Source organism: Nansenia antarctica, assembly GCF_963989245.1.
Source record: "Nansenia antarctica genome assembly, chromosome: 3".
NCBI classification, from domain to species: domain Eukaryota; kingdom Metazoa; phylum Chordata; class Actinopteri; order Argentiniformes; family Microstomatidae; genus Nansenia; species Nansenia antarctica.
In genome coordinates, this window is record NC_137688.1 from 32,907,700 (window position 1) to 32,933,594 (window position 25,895).

Genomic DNA, 25,895 nt, shown 5'->3' on the forward strand with positions numbered 1-25,895 from the left:
AACTGTCCGTTCGTAGATGAACTAATTTTAGAGCCCTCTATGACGTTGACAATCAGAGCAGATTTCCAGAGCGTATTTACGAACGTACCCTCAGTGTCCATGGGACGGATTTTTGCTGATTTCAAATATGGTGTCCGCTGAGAAAATCTAACTAAGCTCTATGATTTCTGAAATAAGATGCAAACATTTGTATTATATATGACGGCTAACATCACAGTTTTTTTGACAACCTATATTGCAGTGTTTTGGGTTTCATATCCAACCACTTAGAGCATCTTTTAGTGATTAGAGTACATTTGGACATCATTATTGTGTGTTGGCAGAGGAGTCCACAATCAAGCGGGGGTCAGGGGTCACAGGAAATGACTGATGTCCGTTTGGGAACCCCTGCCCTCCCCCACACACACACACAGACACAGACACACGCACACACACTCTTGCCCTCCCAAAGACAAACACACACACGTGCACACACACACATGCGCACACACACACACACACATACACACACACACATACACATACACACTCGCCCTCCCAGACACACAGTTCCCCCACCCCCAACCCACCCTGGAGCATTGTGTGACAGCGCTCAGAGTAAAATATTCCTCATCCTTGCGGCTCCGTTAGACAGTGAGTCAAGGTTAACAGCTCAGACCTTCATTAGCTGGTAACCTTTGTGGGAAGTTTCTGCCAGACTAGTTTCCTCTCCTCCATCCCTCCTCTGTTTCTTGTCCTCCTCCTCTCTGCTCTATCACTCCTCTGTTTCTTCTCCTCTCCTCCCCATCACCCCACTCTTTCCTCTTCTTCTCCTCCTCCTCTCTGCTCTATCACTCACTCTGTGGAGCCCGTGGAACAGCCTGGAAGGTTACCGTCAGACAGGCAGGACTCAGGAGATGAAAGAGAGGAGGAGAGGTGGAGAGGAGGAAGAGAGGAGAGGGGGAGAGTTTGATCTGAAGGTAGACAGGTGGAGACGGGAGGCTGAATCTTTCACGGAGCCCCTCTGGTATTCTGCTCTCTTGCCTTCTCTCTTTCTTTCATTCTGTCTTTCGTTCTTCTCCGTACTTTCTTTCTACACAGACGGTCCATCTCAACTTCCTGGTTCTTCTATGTTGGTGAATGCTAACTTCCTGGTTCTTCTACGTTGGTGAATGCTAAGTGGGATGCTTGGGATGAACCAACTCTGACGTCACCACTTTGAAGTTGAGATTCCAAACTAGGAAGGTTAGGGTTAAGGTTAGGTAAGGGTTAAGGTTAGGTAAGGGTTAAGGTTAGGTAAGGGTTACGGTTAGCATTACGGTTAGGTAAGGGTTAAGGTTTGTGTTACGGTTAGAGTTAAGGTTAGCGTTAAGGTTAGGTAAGGGTTAAGGTTAGTGTTCAGGTTAGGTAAGGGTTAAGTTTAGATAAGGGTTAAGGTTAGCGTTAAGGTTAGGTAAGGGTTAAGGTTAGTGTTCAGGTTAGGTAAGGGTTAAGGTTAGGTTAAGGGTTATGATTAGGTAAGGGTTAAGGTTAGGTAAGGGTTAAGGTAAGGGTTAAGGTTAGGTAAGGTTAGGGTTATGGTTAGGTAAGGGTTAAGGTTAGTTAAGGGTTAAGGTTAGGGTTATGGTTAGGTAAGGGTTAAGATTAGGTAAAGGTTACGGTTAGGTAAGGATTATGGTTAGGTAAGGGTTAAGATTAGGTAAAGGTTAAGGTTAGGTAAGGGTTATGGTTAGGTAAGGGTTATGATTAGGCAGTGGCGGTTCTAGGATGTTTTAAATGGGGTGGTAGAGGGGTGGCAAAGGATTTCTCGGTCGGGGCAGGGGGTCAAACATATACCATCATTTAAGTTTTAACTATACGATGCCCCTTAGCCCCACACCACCGATTCACCCACAAACAATTTACTGTAATACACTATTATAACACATAACACGTAACTATCAGGCATGAAACTGGGTCAGGGGTGAAAAAGGTGAGAAGGATACAAGACCCGGAACCTGCTAGGGCAGGGGTGGCCAACCAGTCGGAGACTAAGAGCCAAAAAAGATTATTGGGGTACCACAAAGAGCCACATCATACATGCTGGCTCACAAAAGCACTCCCTCTCACTCTCACACACGCACACACACACGCACGCACACACACACACACACACACACACACACACACACACACACACACACACACACACACACAAACACACAAACACACCCACACACACACACACACACACACACACACACACACACAAAATCAAGCAATTTCCAATAGGCTATGAGACAGTGGTGTCATTTCAGCAAAAGGCAAGGTATGGCAAGGTCTAAGTGGGGGGGTTGGGTTAGGGTTAGGGTTAGCTGAAAAGAAATCTGGGTGGATTTCTTTTTCAAATCAGTGAATCAGTGAGTCAATTTTGGTGAGTTGTTTCTATACAATTGACTTATATGACATTAAGGGAATGAATAAAGGAGACAACTACAGGATGCAGGTAGTAATCTACATCTTTTCTAGCAGGTGGACCTGGTTCAATCTCCTTGCACTGTTAAAAACACTAGTATTGTAAGACCTCACCCCCTGTCCCTGTACTTGTCTCTGCTGACCTTTGACCAAAAAAGGTCCTTATGTCCATTTTCCTTTTTTTCCCTGGCATATTTGTGTTACCAGCTCACCTATTAAAAGTGAGACGATTGACAATATCAAAAACATACTTGCACACAAGTTAGTCAAAGTCAAAAGTCAAGTCAAAAGTCACTTTATTGTCCCATCACTGGGAAATTTGTATTGGGCTTGCACCCCACAGCAGCCAACAAAGAGCAACAGACAATACAGAATATTAGCACACAAACAGAAGGCGGCCCTGATTAAAACAAGAGTGGAAATAAAACGATGAGCAAGATAAGTTCACATTCATCTGGTGCAGTTTAAAAGTTTAACAGAGACGGGAATAAAATAATTTTTAAATCTATTTAATCTAGTGCGGGGGACTCTGAACCTCCTCCCAGAGGGCAGCAGTTCATACTCTGCATGTAGGACATGGGAGGGATTCATGAGAATTCTATTAGCCTGTCTGAGAGTAGCCTGTTCAAAAATAGACTGCAGGGATGAGTGGTCTTTCACCCCTATGATCTTCCATGCAGTCTGTATCAGTCGGACCAGTTTGGACCTTAGTTTTACAGATAGGTTACCAAACCAAGATGTAATGCCGTATCTGATGAGACTCTCTAAGACAGACTGGTAGAAGAGTAGCATATATTTTTGGTCAACACCATGAACTCTAAGGCGGCGTAGGAAGTGTAGTCGTTGTTGTAATCTACTACAAAGGCTGTCTACATGAGTGCTCCAGGTGAGTGAGTTGTCAATGAAAACCCCGAGATACTTGTAAGAGGCGACCTGAGAGATGGATTGTTTGTGGATGACCACAGGCCTGTGGTCCCCAACACCTCTGGGGTCGAACACCATCTCCTGAGTTTTCTTAACATTTAAAACCAGGCAGTTAACATCACACCATTTAACAAACCTCTGGATTTCAGAATAATAGTCAGTTAGGTCACTGTCCTTTTTAATTAAAGCAAGGATGGCAGTGTCATCCGAAAATGTTATGATGCGATTGCTAGGGTAGGTGCTTCTGCACTCGTTTGTGTATAAAGTAAAGAGCACAGGGGAACTGACTACACCCTGTGGAGCACCAGTGCTTATGGTTCTGGGTTCCGAAAGAGTGCCATTAACACTGACCCGCTGAGTGCGGTTAGTTAAAAAGGAGTGATACCATTTTATAATGAGGGGGGGGACATTAAGCCCACTTAACTTCTCAATTAAAAGGTGCGGCTGTATCGTGTTAAAAGCAGAACTGAAATCAACAAATAGGAGTCGGACATAGGAGGTAGGGTCCTCTAAGTGCTTAGATATGAAGTGCACCATGGCTGAGGTTGCATCATCTGTGCCTGTATTACATCTATACGCAAACTGAAAAGGATCCAGAGAGCAACTGACTGCATTTTTCACTTTACATATAATGAATTTTTCAAAACATTTCATTACAACAGAAGTCAAAGCGACTGGTCGCAGGTCATTATTTTCCTTGCAGCTAGCCTTCTTAGGAACAGGAATAATGATAGCGTCTTTCCAGATGGACGGAACAGTGTGAGAGTCCCGAGACTTCTGGAAGATAGGACACCAGGCCTCAGCCAGCTCCTCACTGCAGGACTTTAGCATGAGCCCAGAGATGCCATCCGGTCCAGAGGACTTTCTAGGGCGGGTGTTAGCGAACAGTCTCTGTACCTCGCGCTGCTCAATGGTGATACTTGCTTCCAACTCAGGCAGCGCCTGAAGAGCCACTGTTTGCTCCATCGAGAAGTCGGCAGTCTCAAACCTGGCATAAAAATGGTTAAGTTCATTGGCTTTTTCGCCCTCGTTTAGGACACTAAGGCACCTTTTAGCTGGGGCCATGTTAGTCATATATTTCATGGAGTCCCATAGTTTTTTTGTGTTCATAGAAGAGCAGTGGGATTCAAATGTCTCTTTCTGTTTCCTCTTGGCCCCCCTTAATTTGTGATTCAGTTCTTTTTGGATGTTCCTCATGGCCAAAAGATCCTTATTCCTGAATGCAATTCTCTTCTGAACTATGCACTTTTTGTGCACTCCTTCGTGATATGGGATTTGTTGTTAGGGTACACAGTTATAGATTTCAGGGGTAACACGTTATCTCTGCAAAACTTTATATAATCTGTAATAGTGAGGTCCCAGTCGGTACAGGAAAAGCAGCCTTTTAGGGTTTCAATGCCATCATCATTCCAGACATGAACTGTTTTAACTTGTTAGTGTTAAAAGTTAGTGTTACTGGCCCCAATTTGGTACAATTATTACTGAAATTATCGAGAATAGAGACATGGTTGACATACGTAAATTAGCTGTTGTACCCTTTAACGTTCACTAAGGGGGGTGCATTTTACTGTGCAAATTATTTTAAATGTTTTGTTAGGGGAACCATCAGAAAAATATTTTTTTTGCAAAAAACAGCAACTGCCCCCCCGTGCCCCAATGTAGAACTGCCGATGTGGTTAGGTAAGGGTTAAGGTTAGGTAAGGGTTAAGGTTAGGTTAAGGTTATGGTTACCAGAACTTGGAATAACACAAACAAAACGTTTTCTTCCTTTCTCTAGCATTGTGGCTGCCGATGCCACTGGTTCTTATCAAAGGTTTCACTTACGATAACGGATGTACAGTTGATTCACTTAAGTTAGACAAATGTACTTATTGTAAGTCGGAGTTTGGATGAAAGCGTCTGCTAAACGACTAAAATCTAAATGTTAATGGCTACAGGATTATTAAGGATCCCACTTAGCATCTACAGAAAGGTCCTCAGCTAGCCTGAACTCTCTGGCTTCCTCTCTACTTCCCGAGGCACCGCGCCAACCTCCTGTGCAGTAAACCCAAGGATATTGAACATCCTTATCAGGCCTTGGCACCGCCGCCGTGAACGGGGATGACTCATATCCTCCAGACAGAGGGTTGGACTCAGATGGCCTCCTGCCATCTTGTTTTTGTTGTTGTTGTTGTTGTTGTTTTTCCACTCATTTCTGTTTTCTATTCATTCAACACATAGGGATGTGGAATAAAGGCAGACGGTGGGTGACTAGCACTAGGGGGGTCACATGTAAGACCATAGTCTTTAGAATGGGAAGCTGCTATTTACACACAAAGACCACTAGTTGGCCGTCTTGTAAATTAGCCTGCATCCTCCTACACACAAAAACTGCAAAATAGCTTCATACTGGCTTATCCTGATGTGATTTTATAAATGTCAGGATACTGGGTGGTAGAACGTGGTATGACGTTTGTAGGAAAAGTGCCATACAAATAAAGGATATTATTATCTAGGAAAAGTCATGAAAGGAGGTTCCTGAAATTTTATCGAGTGCAAAGATATATATATATTTTTAAATTACTCACACCCATGGCTGTTCTAGTGCTAGGCAATCGAGAAATATTTTTATGATGGCTTCTCGAGTTGTCTGCTGCTGCCGCTACTGCCGTGGAGCTTGGGTGACATCTAGCGGCCAACACGAGTATTGTTGTGTACTTATTTGTTCACGGTTCGCGCAGCCAGGGTTGCCAGATGGGTTGTGTTCACGCCGAATGCCCTACTTTTGATCACACTGGGCGGTTGGGCTGGATAAATAGCATTTAGGCGGTATCAAAATGTAATTGCCTGAAAGTTACAAAATGCGTGAAAGTTAAAACACACACCCTAGGAGCTGCATACAATGTGTAGGTTTCATTTCACAAACATCATTGGCAACAGACATACAGGCACCTGCCCAATAGTAATTAGCGGTTTTCTGACAATATCGGTTTTGGGATGGTTTTTGGTGGATTTGGCGGTTTTTAGACTGGTTAGGCTGGAAATTGGCAATCCCATCTGGCAATCCTGACGCGCAGTCGCGGTTGATCTGACAGTGGCTGCGTTCGTAAACTTGCCCCGAGAGCGCCGGAGCGCACAGTGGGTTCAACGTCACAAAGCGACCAAGTAATTTGATTGGACTAGAGGCTTTCCATGAGTGCTGATCAGATTCCAGAGCGAGTTTACGAACGCGGCCAGTTTCTCCGGAGGTTCTAACCAGGAAGTAAACCACGGAAGCGGGTTCTTCTCATACATGCTTTTATCACTTCTCATACACAGGCTTATTGTAATGGTGGCGATCAGAGCGACAGGCAGGATTTGCGGGATAAGGTGTTTTCTAAGGGACGTTAGTCTCAGTCTTGCATTTGATTAAAAAGTCAAAGATGTGGAGGCGAAATCGGTGATAGTTAAGCTATGAACGCGACCAGGCTGTGCAATGCAATGAGACATCCCATCTCATCTACTACCTAGGGTCTACACAACACAACACTCCCTCTCGGCTCCGCTCCTGTCGTCTAGACCTTCTCTAGATAGAGTCATAGTGTCGTATTCGCGAGTCATGTTTCAGAAGACCTCATTCACGACGCTGGTCGTGGGGGTGTTCGTCGTGTACGTGCTGCACACCTGCTGGGTCATGTTCGGCATCGTCTACACCAAACCCTGCGATGATGAGCCCCCAGGAGAGAGCTGCATCCACCCCTACCTGGCCCAGAGACCACGGCTGCAGGTCGGTACACTGACCTCCACCTGCTCCACTAGGACCCTCCTGGTCCTGCTGCTGCTGCAGTCCAGCTGTCAGCTGGGAGGCCAGGTTCAATCCACCACAGCTGGATTAGGATTATCATCATCCCATATCATATTATATCATTAGGATTATCCATATCATATTATACAATTAGGATTATCATCCCACTCCGTTGCGAGTGCAGTGAGTTTGGACGATCCGGCTAATCTTGCTTGGCAATTGCGAACAGATATGTTGAAATCTGTTGTCAAAGTGGTTTGTGCAGGGATGGGATGTAAGGATGGGATAGACGGATGGAATGGAAGGATGGGATGGAATGGAAGGGTGGGATGGAAGGGTGGGATGGAAGGATTTAAGGATGGATGGAAGGGTGGAATGGAAGGGTGGGATGGAAGGGTGGGATGGAACGGTGGGATGGAAGAGTGGGATGGGAGGATTTAAGGATGGATGGAAGGGTGGAATGGAAGGGTGGAATGGAAGGGTGGGATGGAAGGGTGGGATGGAAGGGTGGGATGGAAGGATTTAAGGATGGATGGAATGGAAGGATGGAAGGATAGGATGCAGTGATTCCCGCAGAAATGAAATATACTTTGGGGGAACGACTCGGGGCGGGGGGTGCGTGGATTCTTATAAATGCACAGCAGCGACATAGCTGTTCTTTTGCAATTGGAACACAAATCGCACTGACCCAAAGGGCTGCTTGGTCAGTGGTTTCACTAGCCAGTTTTGAAAAAGACTAGCCTTGGCCTTTCTCCATCCCTGTCTGCGTGTGTTGGTTTTTATACATTTTACCTTATTCCAAAGCGACTTACAATCAATACATTTGAATACTAAGCATGTGAATCATCAGTCCACCATTCGTAGCAGGAAGAGTAATCTAGCTCAGAAGGAAAACCCTTCTCCTATCACCTTCTTCTAAAACCTAGTTGTTGTTGTTGTTTTTTGTTTGTTTTTTTTACACTGGAGAAACAGAGAAACAGTACAAGGGGGTCAATATAAGTTTTTAGGGACACAGTAGAGGGGAAAGCGGGTGTCTTTAGGAGACGTAATGCTGAGGGGCAGAAGATGTCTCAGAAGATGTTTTTATGTGTAATTCCTCTCCTTTCTTCTCAGCTGAGTATCTACACCGCCTTGCGACCCAATGCAGATGGAGGACACACCCTCATCCTGAAAGAGGAGGACTTTGACCTTCACACCAAGTTTGAAAGGTAGGAGTTGTAGTATGTATTGATGCATTTACTTTTGATAATTAATTTGGTAATTCATTACACTTTCTCTCCTTGTCAAGTGTAGTCATGTCATTCTGAACTATGATCTGAGCATATCCATTCAACGGCTATTCCATTTCAAAACTGCCCCAGCAATAGAAGAGTTGTTTTAACTCACCTTTGTTGTAGATCCAGGCACCATGCGGATGTTCATTGTTTGAAGATAATAAACTCAAATATCCTCCCAAAACGTTGTAGGCCAGCGCAATAAACAAACAATGTCAAGTGTGTGTTTGTTTGTGTGTGTGAAAGAGAGAAAATAGTATGTAAGATGATACTAGCATCACCTTCTCTGGCCAGAACATTCCCCTCTCCTCATCTGTTACCAACCTGGGCGTCAAAATGGACCCTCACCTCACCTACGAGACCCACATCAAACACATATCCAAGACAGCTTTTTTTCACCTAAGGAACATCACCAAACTCCGTCCCGCACTCACTCTGGCAGATGCAGAGAAGCTCATCCACGCCTTTGTCTCCTCCAGACTGGACTACTGTAACACACTCCTCATCGGGATTCCTAGCAGCTGCCTCCAGAAACTTCAATACATCCAGAACAGCGCTGCTAGGATCCTGATGAGGGTGCGCAAATATGATCACATCACCCCCATCCTCAAATCACTTCACTGGCTCCCCGTCTCCCTCAGAATCGAATTCAAGGTCTCCCTCCTCACCCACCACCACCAGTGCATCCATGGAACTGCCCCCCCCTACCTCAAGGAACTCCTCCATACCCCTCAGACCTCCTCACGCACCCTCCGTTCTACTGCCACCAACCTCCTCAAGACCCCCAGGATCAAGCTCCGCACCATGGGAGATCGGGCCTTCTGCTCGGCTGCTCCCAGGCTGTGGAATGCTCTCCCTGACCACCTAAGGGCACCACAGTCTGTGGATTCTTTTAAACGAGGCCTTAAAACCCACCTTTTTAATAGAGCCTTTTTTTAGCCTTTTAATTGAAAATGTTTATTGTTTTATCTTCCTGTTTGTAATTGTAGCACTCTGAGATTTCCTATGTAAAGTGCTTTTATAAATAAAATGTATTATTATTATTATTATTACTAGATGCTTAGAATATAAGCTAATAGATTCTTAAATGATGAGATGGTTAAAAAAATTGTGTTTTGTCTCAACTCATGCTAGGACTCCATTGTTCCTCAAACATTCCCCACTTGTTAGTTTGCACCACACCCCAATTACTATGGGTGTGGCCAATCAGTGGCCAGGCTGCCAATCAAAATCAGTAAATCAGAGCTATGACCAAAAATATGGGAAGTCTTGAAATTCTAATTATTGTTCTTTAAATATAAACAAACACTTATATTTGGCTCCTACACACACAGAACATGAAGGTGTTACCTTGGTAACATCAAATGGCATCCTGCTTTTGCATGGTCGTCATGTGTCTAATGTTAGAAGCACTTTAGTTTGGGGGGGGGTCTGGGGGGGTTTAGGCAGAAATTAGTCACACAGGGGCTTTCAGTAGAAGAGTTGTTGTTCAATATCAACAGTTACCCATATCTGGAAACGTTCACTCTCTGATTGGAGCTGTGATGGAATGTTTTATACTGTCAATCAGTCACTGTTAATACGCTCTCCGGTCTGTGGACTTCACTCAACCATCATGGTCGTCAGCTCATATCTGGTGTCAGATATCATAAATGATTGACGCTGAGTAAACACAGACGGCCTCAGAGAGCGCTGTGACCTTCCCCTGCTAACCTGGATAAACCTAAACTTCCTAAACCGCTGAGTAGACTGCTAACCGTAAACCACTGAATAGACTGCTAACCGTAAACCACTGAATAGACTGCTAACCGTAAACCACTGAATAGACTGCTAACCGTAAACCGCTGCTTCACTGAGTGTTTAACCACAATGCCACAGCATCCATGACACGCAATACAGTGTCTATTAGCATTCATTGCATTTACATTTGTTGGCATTTAGCAGACGCTTTTATCTACAGCATCTTACGACAAACACATTTGTTTAAGTAAGTGAGTCGGCTATCCATCATCAGTCATCATAAAAAAACAACAACAGTAATCTATGCCAAAACCAGGGGCCATTGGCAGCTACAATGCTAGGAGAAGGAAGACTTCTGAAGCTAACAAGACAAGAGGTTGTGGGTTTAATTCCTGCTGGGATCATATGTACTGAAAATGTATGCACTCACTGCAGTGTCAGTCGCTTTGGATAAAAGCGTCAGCTAAATGGCCTATATTATATATTATTGTTATTATTATTAACACCTCTGTTCTTCTCTTCTGCAGGATGGTGAACGTCTCCCTGCCTAAGAAGACACGTAACAACGGGACGCTGTACGCCATGGTGTTTGTCCACCAGGCCGGGACCACCCCCTGGAGGGACCCCCGGCAGGTGCACTTCGTGGCCCAGCTCACCACCTTCATGGTGCCCAAGCCCCCGGAGGTCAGCCTCATCTCCGGAGACACCCAGGCCCCTCCCCCCCCGCCGCCAACGCCATCGTCACAGGTGAGGCCGCACCGGGGGGGTATTCTTTGTTGTATATTGTTGTTGTTGTCGTTGTTGCTGCTGTCGTCGTCGTTGTTGTTGTTGATGATGATGTTGTTGATGATGATGTTGTTGTCGTTGTTGCTCCTGTCGTCGTTGATGATGATGTGATGTTGTTGTTGTTGTTGTTGATGATGATGTTGTTGGTGTTGTTGCCCCAGAAGCAGAAGCAGGTGCGTCAGCAAGCGGGCGGGGCCGGGGGCGGGGCTGACAGACCCGTGTCCCACTGGCGCTCCCGCCTCACCCTCAACATCGTCTCTGAACCCTTCATCTTCCACAAGGAGTTCCTGCCCAGCGACGTCAACCGCTACCTCAGAGTGTACGTACACACACACACACACACACACACACACACATACACACCTCAGAGTGTACGTACACACACACACACACACACCTCAGAGTGTACGTACACATACACACACACACACATACCTCAGAGTGTACGTACACACACACACATACACACCTCAGAGTGTACGTACACACACACACACACGTCAGAGTGTACGTACACAGCCCGCACTCACACACACACTCCTCAGAGTGTATGTACATGACCCACACTCACACACACACACCGCATGGAATGTACGTCCAGCATTTATCTCGAATGAATGATTTGTGTGTGTGTGTGTGTGTGTGTGTTGCAGGTTCCAGAGTGGTAAGAAGACAGTGTACCTGCCGCTGCTGTTTGTGGATGAGCTGAGCAACAGAGTGAAGGACTTGGTGGTACGGAACCAGAATACCAGTTAATCACATACACACACACACACACACACCTCCTCTGTGGAGGCCCAGTTAATCACACACACACACACACACACACACACACACACACACACACACACACGCCTGTCAGCTCGTTATAGAATAGAGTTAGGACTGTTTATAGTGTTCAATATGTCATGTGCAATAACTACACTTTTGATTGTGTGTGTGTGTGTGTGTGTGTGTGTGTCCACGTCTACCAGGAGATCAACAGCACCAGTGCTGAGCTCCCTCTGACCATCTCCTATGACACCATCTCCCTGGGGAAGCTGCGCTTCTGGATCCACATGCAGGACGCCGTGTACTCCCTGCAGCAGTTTGGTGGGCCCCTCTATGGTTTATAGCTCTGTGGTCCCATAGAGATGCATAGAGTAGGCGTCCTCTATGGTTTATAACTCTGTGGTCCCATAGAGATGCATAGAGTAGGCGTCCTCTATGGTTTATAGCTCTGTGGTCCCATAGAGATGCATAGAGTAGGCGTCCTCTATGGTTTATAGCTCTGTGGTCCCATAGAGATGCATAAAGTAGGCGTCCTCTATGGTTTATAGCTCTGTGGTCCCATAGAGATGCATAGAGAAGGCGCCCTCTAGTGTTCATAACTATGCTGTGTCCCATAGAGATACATAGAGTAGGCGCCCTCTAGTGTTCATAACTCTATGCTGTGTACCATTCCTACACCTGTCCATAGGGGGCACCATTCATATGGAGAACACTATCCTCTGCTGCAGTTTGTTGGATAATACCAGGCATTGAAAAATCATTAAAAATAAATGGTGTGTGTGTGCGTGCGTGTGTGTGGTGGTTCCAGGCTTTACAGAGAAAGACGCAGATGAGATCAAGGGCATATTTGTGGACACCAACCTGTACTTCCTGGCTCTCACCTTCTTTGTCGCAGCCTTCCATGTAAGTGACACAGCAACGTTAGACGTCCATTAGAAAACGTCCATTAGAAAAACGAGATTTACCACAGAGTTACCACAGAAACAGGGTGTCTTTCAATCAAATTTCAATCAAACATTACAACACGAGCACTTCATCATGAAATGTAAGTACAGCTATGCATAAAGCGGCCACTCTCTGTTGAGTTATTGACTCAACTGTATTATTTTTGATTTGAATGACTCTTAAGTCAATATCGCATCGCACGTAGTGAAGTGGGTGTGAATGGAGAATCGAATGTTGCCGTGCGACAAAATCGCACGCCGTGTGCATTGGGCTTTAACTTCACCAACTGCCAAAGAATTCCATCTAGAGTGTTCCAAGTGTTTTATGTGGTATCTACCTAGCAACAACACTCTGATTGGCTACAAAATGAAGCATCGTTGTTTATGCATTTTTGGTGGATAATGTCACCCGTGGCACTCTAGACATGTTGACCAATCGGGCGACTTTATTCACCCTTGGCACTGAATGAGTTAAAAAGCGTGTTTTCTTTGCAGATACTGTTTGACTTCCTGGCGTTCAAAAACGACATCAGCTTCTGGAAGCAGAAGAAGAGCATGGTGGGAATGTCCAGCAAAGCCGGTGAGGTCACATGATCACATGATCACATGGTCACATGACTCGAACTTGCAAATATAGGGTGCGTTCGTGAATTAGCTCTGAGAGCTCTGGAGCGCGCACTGGGTTCAATGTCATAAAGTGACCAAGTAATTTGATTGGACGAGAGGAATTCCATGGTTGTTGATCAGATTTCCAGAGCGAATTTACGAACGCAGCCATAGAAACATGTGCTGTAGAAACAGCCCCTACACACCTGTTTCTGAGTAACATGACTAACATGAAACTAGCAAAGGAATCGTGTGATTGAATGTAATATTTACATTTACATTTTTGTCATTTAGCAGACGCCTTTAGCCAAAGCGATTTACAATAGATATATTTGTACATATAAGTATGTGAATCTATCCATCAGTCATCAAAGAAAAACAAATCTATGCTCGGCCCAGGGGCCATTGGCAGTCATAATGCTAGAAGAAGGAAGAATATATATATTCTTATACTAATACCAAAGTGATTAACACTTTATATCGGGTTGTCATGCTTTTGTAACAGAACAAGTAGCAGTCCCTTAGACTAGGGTTTCTTTCCAACATGTATTTATTGATTATTTATATACCTTTATTTATTTATGTATTAAATGTCTAGGCCTCGAGAAGGGTTGCTGAAACAAAGCAACCGCCTCAACCGACCCCTAGCACGTTTTTTCTTTTGTCTCCACCCGCCCCCCCCCCCCCCCCCCCTTCATCCAAACAACAACATCCCCTGACCTGTAACCCTCCCGCCCACACGGCGGTCTGCAGGGTCTGGATCCACCCACGCATCGCTGCCTGTCAGACTCAGAACGCGGAGGCAGATAGTCACATGGTTAGGGATGTCATCGCACCAAAAACATTTCTGTTGGTTTATCCACTCAGAGCCGAGCAAAGGGCAGTTAGGCACCCAGCCAACCGGTGATCAGCGTTCGTATCGCTGCAGGTCTTATTCCATCATCAATAAACAACCGCCTGTGAGGATGTTGTACTTTTGTGAATTTGTTGCTTCTGGAAACGATATCACTGTTCTTTTGTTTGCGTATGAAGAAGAAGAAGATTTTATTTGCCATGCAATCAACTCGTCAGTCAATTGTTGGAATTTGGTATTTTTCACTCTAGGCACAAGGTCAGCCATAGTCGGCGCCCCTGGAGCAATTGGGGGTTAAGTGACTTGCTCATGGGTGCTAGCAGCTCCCTCCTGAGGCGGGGATCAAACCAGCGACCTTCCGATTGCTAGCCGGCCTCTCTAACCTCTAGACTAGCTGCCGCCCCTACGGAGCTGCAGATGGTTGATTTCTCACAAAACATAATGTTTTTGTTGTGACCCGTCTTTGTTTGTTTGTTGTTGACCCTGCAGTGCTGTGGAGGTGTTTCAGCACCATCGTGATCTTCCTCTACCTGTTTGACGAGCAGACCAGCCTCCTGGTCCTCATACCTGCTGGAATAGGCTCCCTGATCGAGGTAGGACACCTCTATAGGCCCCCTGATGGAGGTAGGACAGCCCTATAGTTACCTATAGGCCCCCTGATGGCGGTAGGACTGCTCTATAGTTACCTATAGGCCCCCTGATGGAGGTAGCACTGCTCTTTAGTTACCTATAGGCCCCCTGATGGAGGTAGGACTGCTCTATAGTTACATATAGGCCTCCTTATGGAGGTAGGACAGCCCTATAGTTACCTATAGGCCCCCTGATGGAGGTAGGACAGCCCTATAGTCACCTATAGGCCTCCTGGTGGAGGTAGGACAGCACTATAGCTATCTATAGGCCCCCTGGTGGAGGTAGGGCAGCTCTATAGTTACCTATAGGCCCCCTGATGGAGGTAGGACAGACCTATAGTTACCTATACCAGAGGTTCCCAAAGTGGGTGTCGCGGCACCTGTCCGGGGGTGCCGCCAAATCTGCTCGTAAAAAAATAAATAAAAAAGTATCATAAAATTATAATAATAATACATTAAGAAACGTTTGTTTATTACATGTGCAATGGAGTTCATAAGCAAATAAAAGATATATTTCTCAGATTTGAAAGACATTAATTTACTAACTAGGCCTACTAGTTACTAACTAACTACTCCTCACTGAAGTCTTGGACCAAGCGGTGAAAATGGTTAATTATGTAAAATCACGCCCGCTGAAGTCACGGCTGTTCAGCACATTGTGCAATGAGATGGGGTCCGAGCATGAGGGGCTCTTATTACACACAGAGGTCCGCTGGCTGTCGCGGGGCAAGGTGTTATCCCGTGTCTATGAGCTCCGAGATGAACTGATCACTTTTGTCAGTGAGCACGACTTGCCATACAAAGAACAATTGGAAGATGAATCGTGGTGGATTAAGGTGCCATCAAGGTGCTTTTACCCTTCCCAACCTCCTACTTGTGCGAGCTGGCTTTTTCTTCTCTAGCATACGTCAAGAACAAGACACGCACGCGACTGTCAGTGGAACAGGACCTGCGTGTCGCGCTGTCCACTATCTCTCCCCGCATAAAGAGACTCTGCTCCCAAAAGCAGGCGCATGTGTCCCACTAATGCGCACAACATATTTCTTTGTTTTGTATTTCTCTCAATTTTTACAATTCTGTCATGATTATTATTGTTAAATTATTATAGTTGTGAGTTACCCGTTTGGTTCAGATGTGAAATAATAATCTCAGAATGAGCATTGAAATGAGAATTACATTTTAAGGCATTATTTTAAGCCCCCCAAAAAAGCATTGTTCCATTGATTGATTATACAGGCCTTTGATATTTTATTTGTGTGAAGAATTCCCTCTGAGTCTCCTCCCATATTTTACAATCCTTGAGGGCCACAATTTTATTTTATTTAGCGATAGTTTGACTGACCTATGCATTCTTGCCCATCCATTACAGTTCATTTATGACTTTTATTATCTTGTTAAAATTCATTGGGGCAATACTTATGTATTATATATAAACACACATTTTCAAACCAATTCATTGTGTATTGTTTTTAGTTTAAGCTCCGAGGCATTTTTTAAATCTTCGTAGAGTTGGGGTGCCTTGGAGAAGGGGGAAAGCTTCAGGGGTGCCTTGGTTAAAAAAAGTTTGGGAACCTCTGACCTATACACTTATTTGATGCCGTTCCTCATCCTGTTCCATGCATCCCCTCCTCTCCTCTCCTCTCCTCTCCTGATGTGGTTACTCTGCTCCTCCTCAGATGTGGAAGGTGAAGAAGGCCTTCAAGATCCAGGTGTTCTGGCAGGGCCTGAAGCCCACTTTCCTGGTACGTAAACATGAGAAGAAGAATGACAAGCACGCGGTGGGGGCGGGGCGGTGGGGGGGGTCAGAGGTCAGAGCTGCGTGAAAGGAGGAATTGTGGGGGCCGGGGGGCACTGCTCCCTCTCCCCTGGTGTGTCATCCTCCTTTCACACAGCCCTTGACTGATGATGATAACGATGACGATGACGATGATGATGATGATGATGATGATGACGATGATGACTATGATGATGATGATGATGACGATGATGATGATGGTGATAATGATGATGATGATAATGGTGATGATGACGACGACGACGATGATGATGATGATGACTATGATGATGACTATGATGATGATGGTGATGTCATGAGCGTTGTCGTCTCTCTCCACAGTTTGGGAAGATGGACGAATCAGAGCGGAGGACTGAGGAGTACGACACCCTGGTGAGAGACGCTGCCCTCCGGGCCACCAGGGGGAGGTAGAGGTCAGAGGCCGGGGCTCAGTGTGACGCAATGAGGAACGCTCTTACACACCCACACACACGCAGCCCCAACACACACACACACAGACCGAATACGCACACACACACTCACACACCGGATACGCTCACACACACCCAGAATACACTCACACACACCCAGAATACACTCACACACACCCAGAATACACTCACAATGAATATGCACGACGCATGCACACACACACACACACACACAATACACTCACAATGAATATGCACGACGCATGCACACCCACACGCACACACACACACACACACACACACACACACACACACACACACACACACACACACGTTGCTACCGTTCCTCATTCCGTTCCCTGCATTACACTGAGCCCCGTCCTCTGATCTCTACCTGCGCCAGCCTCCCCTGCTTTCAACCATAGATGGTCCTTTGCCTTGTCACTCAAAACCACCAATGAATTCCTCCAACATCAGTGAAAGGTGGTCCCTGTCCCTGTGAGTGGGGAGGTGCTGCTGTTGTCATGACGACAGTGACAGTGTTGTTCTCCCCCAGGCTATGAAGTACCTGTCCTATCTGCTCTACCCGCTGTGTATCGGTGGAGCCGTCTACGCCTTGGTGTATCTGAGATACAAGAGGTACGATACACATCGTGTGTGTGTGTGTGTGTGTGTGTGTGTGAGTGTGTGTGTGTGAGTGTGTGTGTGTGTGTGTTCGGTGTGTGTGTGTGTGTGTGTGTTCGGTGTATGTGCGTGGATTGTGTGCGTGTGTGTGTGTGTATTCGGTGTATGTGCGTGGATTGTGTGTGTGTGTGTGTGTGTGTGTTCAATGGTCTTTCTTCTCTCTTGCAGTTGGTACTCTTGGATGGTCAACAGTCTAGTCAACGGTGAGTGTGTGTGTGTGTGTGTGTGTGTGTGTTCATCTTACCTCCAGAGTGATGAGTGTGTGTGTTCATCTTACCTCCAGAGTGATGTGTGTGTGTGTGTGTGTGTATTCATCTCACCCCCAGAGTGATGAGTGTGTTGTGTTGTGTTGTGAGTGTGATGATGATGATGATGATGATGATGATGTTCATGGAGTGTGTGTTGTGTTGTTGTGAGTGTGATGATGATGATGATGATGATGATGATGATCATGGAGTGTGTGTTGTGTTGTTGAGTGTGATGATGATGATGTTCTTGGAGTGTGTGCTGTTGTGATGATGATGATGATGTTCATGGAGTGTGTGTTGTTGTGATGATGATGATGATGATGTTCATGGAGTGTGTGTTGTGTTGTTGTGAGTGTGATGATGATGATGATGATGATGATGTTCTTGGAGTGTGTGTTGTTGTGATGATGATGATGATGATGTTCATGGAGTGTGTGTTGTGTTGTTGTGAGTGTGATGATGATGATGATGATGATGATGTTCTTGGAGTGTGTGTTGTTGTGATGGTGATGATGATGTTCATGGAGTGTGTGTTGTGTTGTTGTGAGTGTGTTGATGATGGTGATGATGGTCTGTCTCCTTGTCTGACAGGAGTGTATGCGTTTGGATTCCTCTTCATGCTGCCGCAGCTGTTTGTGAACTACAAGGTCAGTAACATTGGACCGAGCTGTTGTGGTAGGGAGGCTGGTGGAGGTAGGGAGGCTGGTGGAGGTAGAGGCTGGTGGAGGTGGGGAGGCTGGTGGAGGTAGAGAGGCTGGTGGAGGTAGGGAGGCTGGTGGAGGTAGAGAGGCTGGTGGAGGTAGGGAGGCTGGTGGAGGTAGGGAGGCTGGTGGAGGTAGAAAGGCTGGTGGAGGTAGAGAGGCTGGTGGAGGTAGAGGGAGGCTGGTGGAGGTAGAGGGAGGCTGGTGGAGGTAGAGGGAGGCTGGGGGAGGTAGGGAGGCTGGTGGAGGTAGAGGGAGGCTGGTGGAGGTAGGGAGGCTGGGGGAGGTAGAGTCTGGTAGAGGTGGGGAGGCTGGTGGAGGTGGGGGAGGTGGGGAGGCTGGTGGAGGTAGGGAATCGGAGGACGGGCTCATTGTGACGGGATAAGGAATGGTGTCAAACATACAGGCTTACTGTCGCACATCAAAACGGATGAGGAGGACACAAGTGTTTGATAGCGTTCCTCATTCCGTACAGTACATTTTCCCACAAATTTGGGATTTATAAAAAAGGAACTTGATGTGAAACTGTGCGCACCTCTAAGCACACTGGCACCCATGCGTACGCATAGAAACTGGAGAAATTAGCAACTGCGACTCCGCTGGCAGAAGGATGAAAGAGGAGAAACGCTTTGAAATGGATGCCATTTCCACCGACATAAGAAATATTGCCTCTCACGTATTATGAAGGAGTGCACACAAAGGATACGTGCACACTGCACATATCTTATTCGTCCTTGTCCTGTAGGCCTACGCATCACACTATATACATTATCTTTACTGTACATATCATATTGATATTCATGCAAATATATTTACTTTTTACATTCTTATTCATTGCACGTAGCGCAAGGTTGACCACCGTCCGCATTGACTTCACAGTAATGTACCTCTTCATAAGGGTAACGTTCCCGATAAGTCCAATGATTGCAATATCCATACAGTGAAGAACATGAACAGGCCCACTGTAGACAATTGACTATCATCCCCAAGTACACCCCATCCCCATGTATACGGACTATGAAAACTTTAAGCGCACAGACACTTTATTACTGAACTATCTATTATTACTAGTTGCATCACTAGTGTATCCTGTCTTAGCTGTAATATTGTCACCTTTATTTGCGGGAAAATTTATTTTGCGCGTACGCAAGCTTTATAAATGATATTGATGGCGTTTTCTCTCTCATCTCCACAGTTCAAATCTGTGGCCCATCTCCCCTGGAAGGCATTCATGTACAAGGTGAGGAGTGGATGATGTCACAATTTAAGGGACACTTCACCAATTTAACGCACATTTTAATCACATACATTTTCTCAGAGGATGATGACGAGGTTGCTGATGAAAGTGTGTGTTCACCTGTTCCTCCTCCTCAGGCGTTCAACACGTTCATCGATGACATCTTCGCTTTCGTCATCACCATGCCAACCTCCCACCGGCTCGCCTGCTTCAGAGACGACGTGGTCTTCCTCATCTACCTGTACCAGAGATGGTAACACACACACACACACACACACACACACTTGCACACACAGGCACAGGCACATGCACTCACACACACACACACACACTCTCTTACAACTTCCAGTGTCCCCAGTTGTATTATGTTGGGTAGGCTAATCGTACCTCTGCTTTGGACCACCTTGGAACACCACCACTAGTGTGCTCTTAAGTAAGCCCTCAGCTACTCCAGGGAGACTGTCCCTGGAATCTCTTAATTGTAAATCACCTTGGATAAAAGTGTCTGCTAATAGCCCTATAAATGGTTGAAATGTAAAAAAATCAAAAAGTAATAATGTAAATGTCTCTGTCTCTAGGCTGTATCCGGTCGACAAGACCAGAGTAAACGAGTACGGAGTGTCCTACGATGAGAACGACGACAAACCCAAAGGAAAAGCCCATGAGGATTAAAGATGGCCGCCTCTGGTCTGGTCCGGTCTGGTCCGATCTGGTCCAGTCTGAGGGGCCAGTCTTGGAGACCCAACTGGACCAACTGGACTCCACACTACACATGAATGTGCTGGGGAGATGGGAGGGGGGAGGGGGGGGGGGGTTGTCACTACCTATTGTGACTGACTGTACACCTGACTGACTGAACACCTGACTGACTGTACACCTGACTGTTCACCTGACTGTTCACCTGACTGACTGAACACCTGACTGGCTGAACACCTGACTGGCTGAACACCTGACTGGCTGAACACCTGACTGTTCACCTGACTGTTCACCTGACTGTTCACCTCACTGTTCACCTCACTGTTCACCTGACTGACTGTACACCTACTGTACACCTGGCTGAACACCTGTCTGAACACCTGGACCACCGCAGGCTTGGAGGTGGCTCCCACAAATACCTAGGAACAACCAACGCCTCCTGAGGACGGTGTGGTTGGCTAGTCGTTCCCTCCGAAAGTGTCTGGCCTCCCAGCCTCGGCTCTCAGCCCGTCCCAGCTTAGCTCGGCCTCCTGCCAGGCTGCTGCTTTCTCACACCAGGTTTGAGTTCCTCGGCATCCATACTACCCATAAACCCTAAGCCCTAAACCCTAAGCCCATGTCCCATACCTCTTATCAGACATCTGCGTTTGAGTTCTTTGGCTTCCCAAGAAACAAGGAAAGTCTGGTAGTATCTTCCACACTTCGGTATTACCTTAATAAAACCCTAAGCCCATGTCCCATGGCTCTTGTTAGACTACACTGAACTTCTACCATTGGAGGTTGGAGTTGGCTCCCCCAGAAACCCCTGAGGAAGGACAGTCAGGTTGTGGTGCCCTCCCCTACGTCCTGGCCACCCAAGCCCCTGGTCCCTGTCTCACCCAAGCCCCTGGTCCCTGTCTCACCCAAGCCCCTGGTCCCTGTCTCACCCAAGCCCCTGGTCCCTGTCTCACCCAAGCCCCTGCGCCCTGGCCACCCAAGCCCCTGGTCCCTGTCTCACCCTGGTTCCTGGTCCCTGTCTCACCCTGGTCCCTGTTGGTGTGCTTCTCTGACTCAAGCTGTTCTTACCTGACCCAAGCTGTTCTTACAGTACCTGACCTGTCTGTCTTCCTGCCCTCACTTCACCTGCCTGTCTCCCTGCCTGCCCTCACCTGTCTGTCTGTCTGTCTGCCTGCCCTCACCTGTCTGTCTGTCTGCCTGCCCTCATCTGTCTGTCTGTCTGCCTGCCCTCACCTGTCTGTCTGTCTGCCTGCCCTCACTTCACCTGCCTGTCCTAACCTCTCCTACCTGTCCTAACCTCACCTACCTGTCCTAACCTCACCTACCTGTCCTAACCTCTCCTACCTGTCCTAACCTCACCTACCTGTCCTAACCTCACCTACCTGTCCTAACCTCACCTACCTGTCCTAACCTCACCTACCTGTCCTAACCTCACCTACCTGTCCTATCTGCCCTAACCTCACCTGCCCTCACCTGTGGATCTCTTCCAGTCATTACCTTCCTATAAACCCTTGGTGACACTTTACTTTGAGCCAAGCGAAATAATGGGTTTATGATACGGTCACAGGATACATTGTAAGATGTATCATTTATCATTCGCATAATATAATAATAAGAAGCTTTATTTATATAGCATCTTTCATACATAAGATAACTCAAAGTGTTGTACAATACAGCGCAGGAACAGATTAAAAAATATATGAGAGAGAGAGAAACTTCTTGTGACGGCATAACAGCATCTCTATGACTGAGTGATTTCTTTACAATTTGGCACGCGTCATACCTGAGGGCTTCAGGTAGACTGTCCCCAAACCCCCCGTTGTGTTTTCAGTTACCACGGCTACGCCGCGCGCTGACACTTTACTGGGCCTGCGTTCGTAAATTCTGCCCGAGCGCACACTGGGTTCGACGTCATAAAGGGACCAAGTCATTTGACTGGATGAGAGGCAGTCACGTGGACGCTCCAGCACTCTAACACTCTAGAGCTAATTATGAACGCGGCCTGGGTCGGTGCGGGAACCGAAAGAAGAGCTGTGCTTTTTACATGAACATTTACCCTGTATAGTATTAGACTATGAAGGCCTTGGAATGATACAACGGTGCCAAATGTGGTAATATGATATGTGACGTGCTTTTTGAATGCTAACGTGTGGTGTTTAATATACTTATTTTTGTTTGTTTGTTGTTCGAAGAATTTGATGATATTTTATTGTTTTAAAGAGTTACGGGGCGAAACAGGGGTTTAGACGATGTATAAATAAACATGAAAGTGTTAAAGGGACCGATGTTGACGATATTTCCTGAGATTCATTTGTCTTGCAATGGTTTTTTACCTTCTTTTTTTGTTTGTTTTTTCTTAGATGGGGAAATAATAAAATGATCTGAAACCCACCCAGCAGTGTCTCTGTTGTTGTGGTGATGAGCTGTGGTCAGACCTGAAGTATTCATTCCTTCATTTGTTCATTAGTCTAAAGGAGACCTATTATGCTCTTTTTCCAAAAGTTAATATAGGTCTCTGGGGTCCCCAAAATATGTCAGACAGGGGCGGCTGTGGCTCAGCAGGTAGACCCAGCGTCTAATGATCGCAAGGTTGGCGGTTCAGCGGCTCAATCCCCAGCTGTCCACATGTCGAGGTGTCCTTGGGCAAGACACTGAACCCCAAATTGCTCCCAATGAGCGGGCCGGTGCCTTCCATGGTAGCTTGCTGCCATTGGTGTGTGTGAATGAGAGGCCATTGTAAAGCACTTTGGAATAAGGCGCTATATAAGTCAGTCCATTTACCATTTAGTACACCGTCCTGGGACGAGTCTAGAGAACCAGACACCGTCTGTTGTCCTGGAGTTCATCCTCTGTAGCGTAGAGAAGACATCTGTGTTTGTTTTCTGCTACCAAGGGGATGCATGTGAAGTACAGTCTGAAGGTGATACCGACCCAGTCTGTAGGTGATACCGACCCAGTCTGTAGGTGATACGACCCAGTCTGTAGGTGATACGACCCAGTCTGTAGGTGATACCGACCCAGTCTGAAGGTGATACGACCCAGTCTGTAGGTGATACGACCCAGTCTGTAGGTGATACCGACCCAGTCTGTAGGTGATACCGACCCAGTCTGGTTTCTGTTGTGTTTCAGGTTAGTGTCTCACTGTCGGGTAGGGAAACCAGGGTAACCTTAGAGATGAAGGGTAAAGCTTTGCCCAAACACAACCATTGTTAACGCTGATTGTTTCTCTCACACAGACACACACACACAACAAGGAAGCCCTGATATTGGATATCACACAGTTTGTACCATGCCACAAAGGATCAGGATATTGTTTTGAGTTCTGCTTGGAAACGATGCCTAGACAACCTTGGACTCGCCTGGCTACAGCCTGACTACTGTGTCTGGTGGAGGTAGACATTGGAGGACCGGCTCAACGTAAAACATGGAACGGAATGAGCAACACACATAGGTTCTGTCTTTGGAGCGCGTGGTTGATACCGTTCCTCATTCCGTTCCGTGCGTTGCAATGAGCCCGTCGTCCGATGTCTACCTCCCCCCAGCCTCCCCTGATATAAACCTCTGCAGAAGCATGTTAGAGCAGAAGAGATTCGGGAGAAGAGGCAGCGTGTCAGAGCAGTGGAGAGCTTCAGACGAGCCCCCCCCCCCCGGTCAGTCATGAAGACCACTCTGATGCTGCTGATGGTTGTGGCCTGTGGGAGCCTTAAAGGTAAACGGATTGATTGATTGATTGATTTTTATTTGGGTTCAAATGTACTGTACATCCCGGAGGATGGCACGTAAAAGTGTACTGAAACATTTGTTTCCAATGTGGTCCTCGTTGGTAGACAAGAACAACAAAAAACAAGAACATACGAAAACAATACACTAAGAAACATACGAAAGAGCATACAATACACAAGAACGTAGAACTGTTGGAGGTTCACTATCAATTTTTGTAAAACAAAAACTTACCAGTCGTCCTAACTATTTTTTACCTAATTATTTTCCAGATTTTTAATTTTTAATTTGTATTTGTTTTTCCTCTTTATTCATTATGAATGTTTTCCCTTATTTTATGTGTATGTTTTCATCTTACGTGTATGTTTTTATCTTACGTGTATGTTTTTATTTTATGTGTATGTTTTTATCTTACGTGTATGTTTTCACCTGATCAATGTTTCTTACATCTGGTAAATGTGTCCTGGTTAAGTGCACTTTCCTGCATTTAAACTTAAAGTAATGTTACATCATGTAGAATTCAAATCATGTGGCCTTTGATGTCTTGTCAGATTGCATGTGTGCGTGCGTGCGCGTGTGTGTGCGGATGCTATGATGCTAAGAAATCTGGAAATATAACAAACAGCCAAAGTGTGTAGTGTGACTTTTATACCAACATAGTTGTCGTCATACCTCTGACGTCTTCTGTCCTTCTGTCTGTGTTCTGTGGTCTGGTTCTCTGTTCCGTGTTCTGTGTTCCGGTTCCATGTTCTGGTTCAAGTGGAGGCCCTCCAGTGTTACTCCTGCAGCCTGACCAACAGCTACGCTCTGTGTAACGCTCAGACACAGAACTGCACCTCACCAGCCGACACCTGCATGACCACCACCACCACCCTCTGTAAGACAACATCCTCCACTATAGAGTAGGACTACCTCCACTCCCTCCACCCCCCTCTAGACAACATCCTCCCCTATAGAGTAGGACTACCTCCACCCCCCTCTAGACAACATCCTCCCCTATAGAGTAGGACTACCTCCACCCCCCTCTGTAAGACAACAGACCTCCACTATAGAGTAGGACTACCTCCACCCCCCTCTAGACAACAGACCTCCACTATAGGACTACCTCCACCCCCCTCTGTAAGACAACATCCTCCACTATAGAGTAGGACTACCTCCACCCCCCTCTAGACAGCAGACCTCCACTATGGAGTTGGACTACCTCCACCCCCCTCTGTAAGACAACAGACCTCCACTATAGAGTAGGACTACCTCCACCCCCCTCTAGACAACATCCTCCCCTATAGAGTAGGACTACCTCCACCCCCCTCTAGACAGCAGACCTCCACTATGGAGTTGGACTACCTCCACCCCCCCCTGTAAGACAACAGACCTCCACTATGGAGTTGGACTACCTCCACCCCCCTCTGTAAGACAACAGACCTCCACTATAGAGTAGGACTACTGTCTGGTCAGATCTAAACGTCTCTATTGAGGAATGTAGTGTCCAGGGAGTAGGAGCTAGGGATTGTTTTAGGACTGGGCCTGTGTACTGAAGCTAACGTGTCTGTGTCTGTCTGTCTGTCTGTCTGTCTGTCTCTGACTATCTTTGTCTATCTGTCTGTCTGTCTTTGACTATCTTTGTCTGTCTGTCTGTCTCTCTGCCCGTCTGTCTCTCTGCCCGTCTGTCTCTCTGCCCGTCTGT

General features: G+C 46.4%; 1 protein-coding gene across 1 annotated transcript; it reads left to right on the top strand.

The window, feature by feature from the left end:
* Window positions 1-6,676: 6,676 nt before the first annotated feature.
* On the top strand, window positions 6,677-20,555 carry LOC308153345 (lipid scramblase CLPTM1L-like). The gene is made up of 17 exons (XM_080526449.1): window positions 6,677-7,102; window positions 8,234-8,328; window positions 10,662-10,881; window positions 11,082-11,239; window positions 11,574-11,652; window positions 11,895-12,012; window positions 12,500-12,594; window positions 13,131-13,215; window positions 14,584-14,687; window positions 16,400-16,465; window positions 16,840-16,890; window positions 17,485-17,567; window positions 17,781-17,815; window positions 18,452-18,507; window positions 19,757-19,801; window positions 19,936-20,051; window positions 20,377-20,555. The coding sequence occupies exons 1-17, from the start codon at window positions 6,935-6,937 to the stop codon at window positions 20,468-20,470; spliced, it is 1,668 nt and encodes a 555-aa protein (XP_080382575.1). The 5' UTR covers window positions 6,677-6,934; the 3' UTR covers window positions 20,471-20,555.
* The last annotated feature ends 5,340 nt before the right edge of the window (window positions 20,556-25,895 follow it).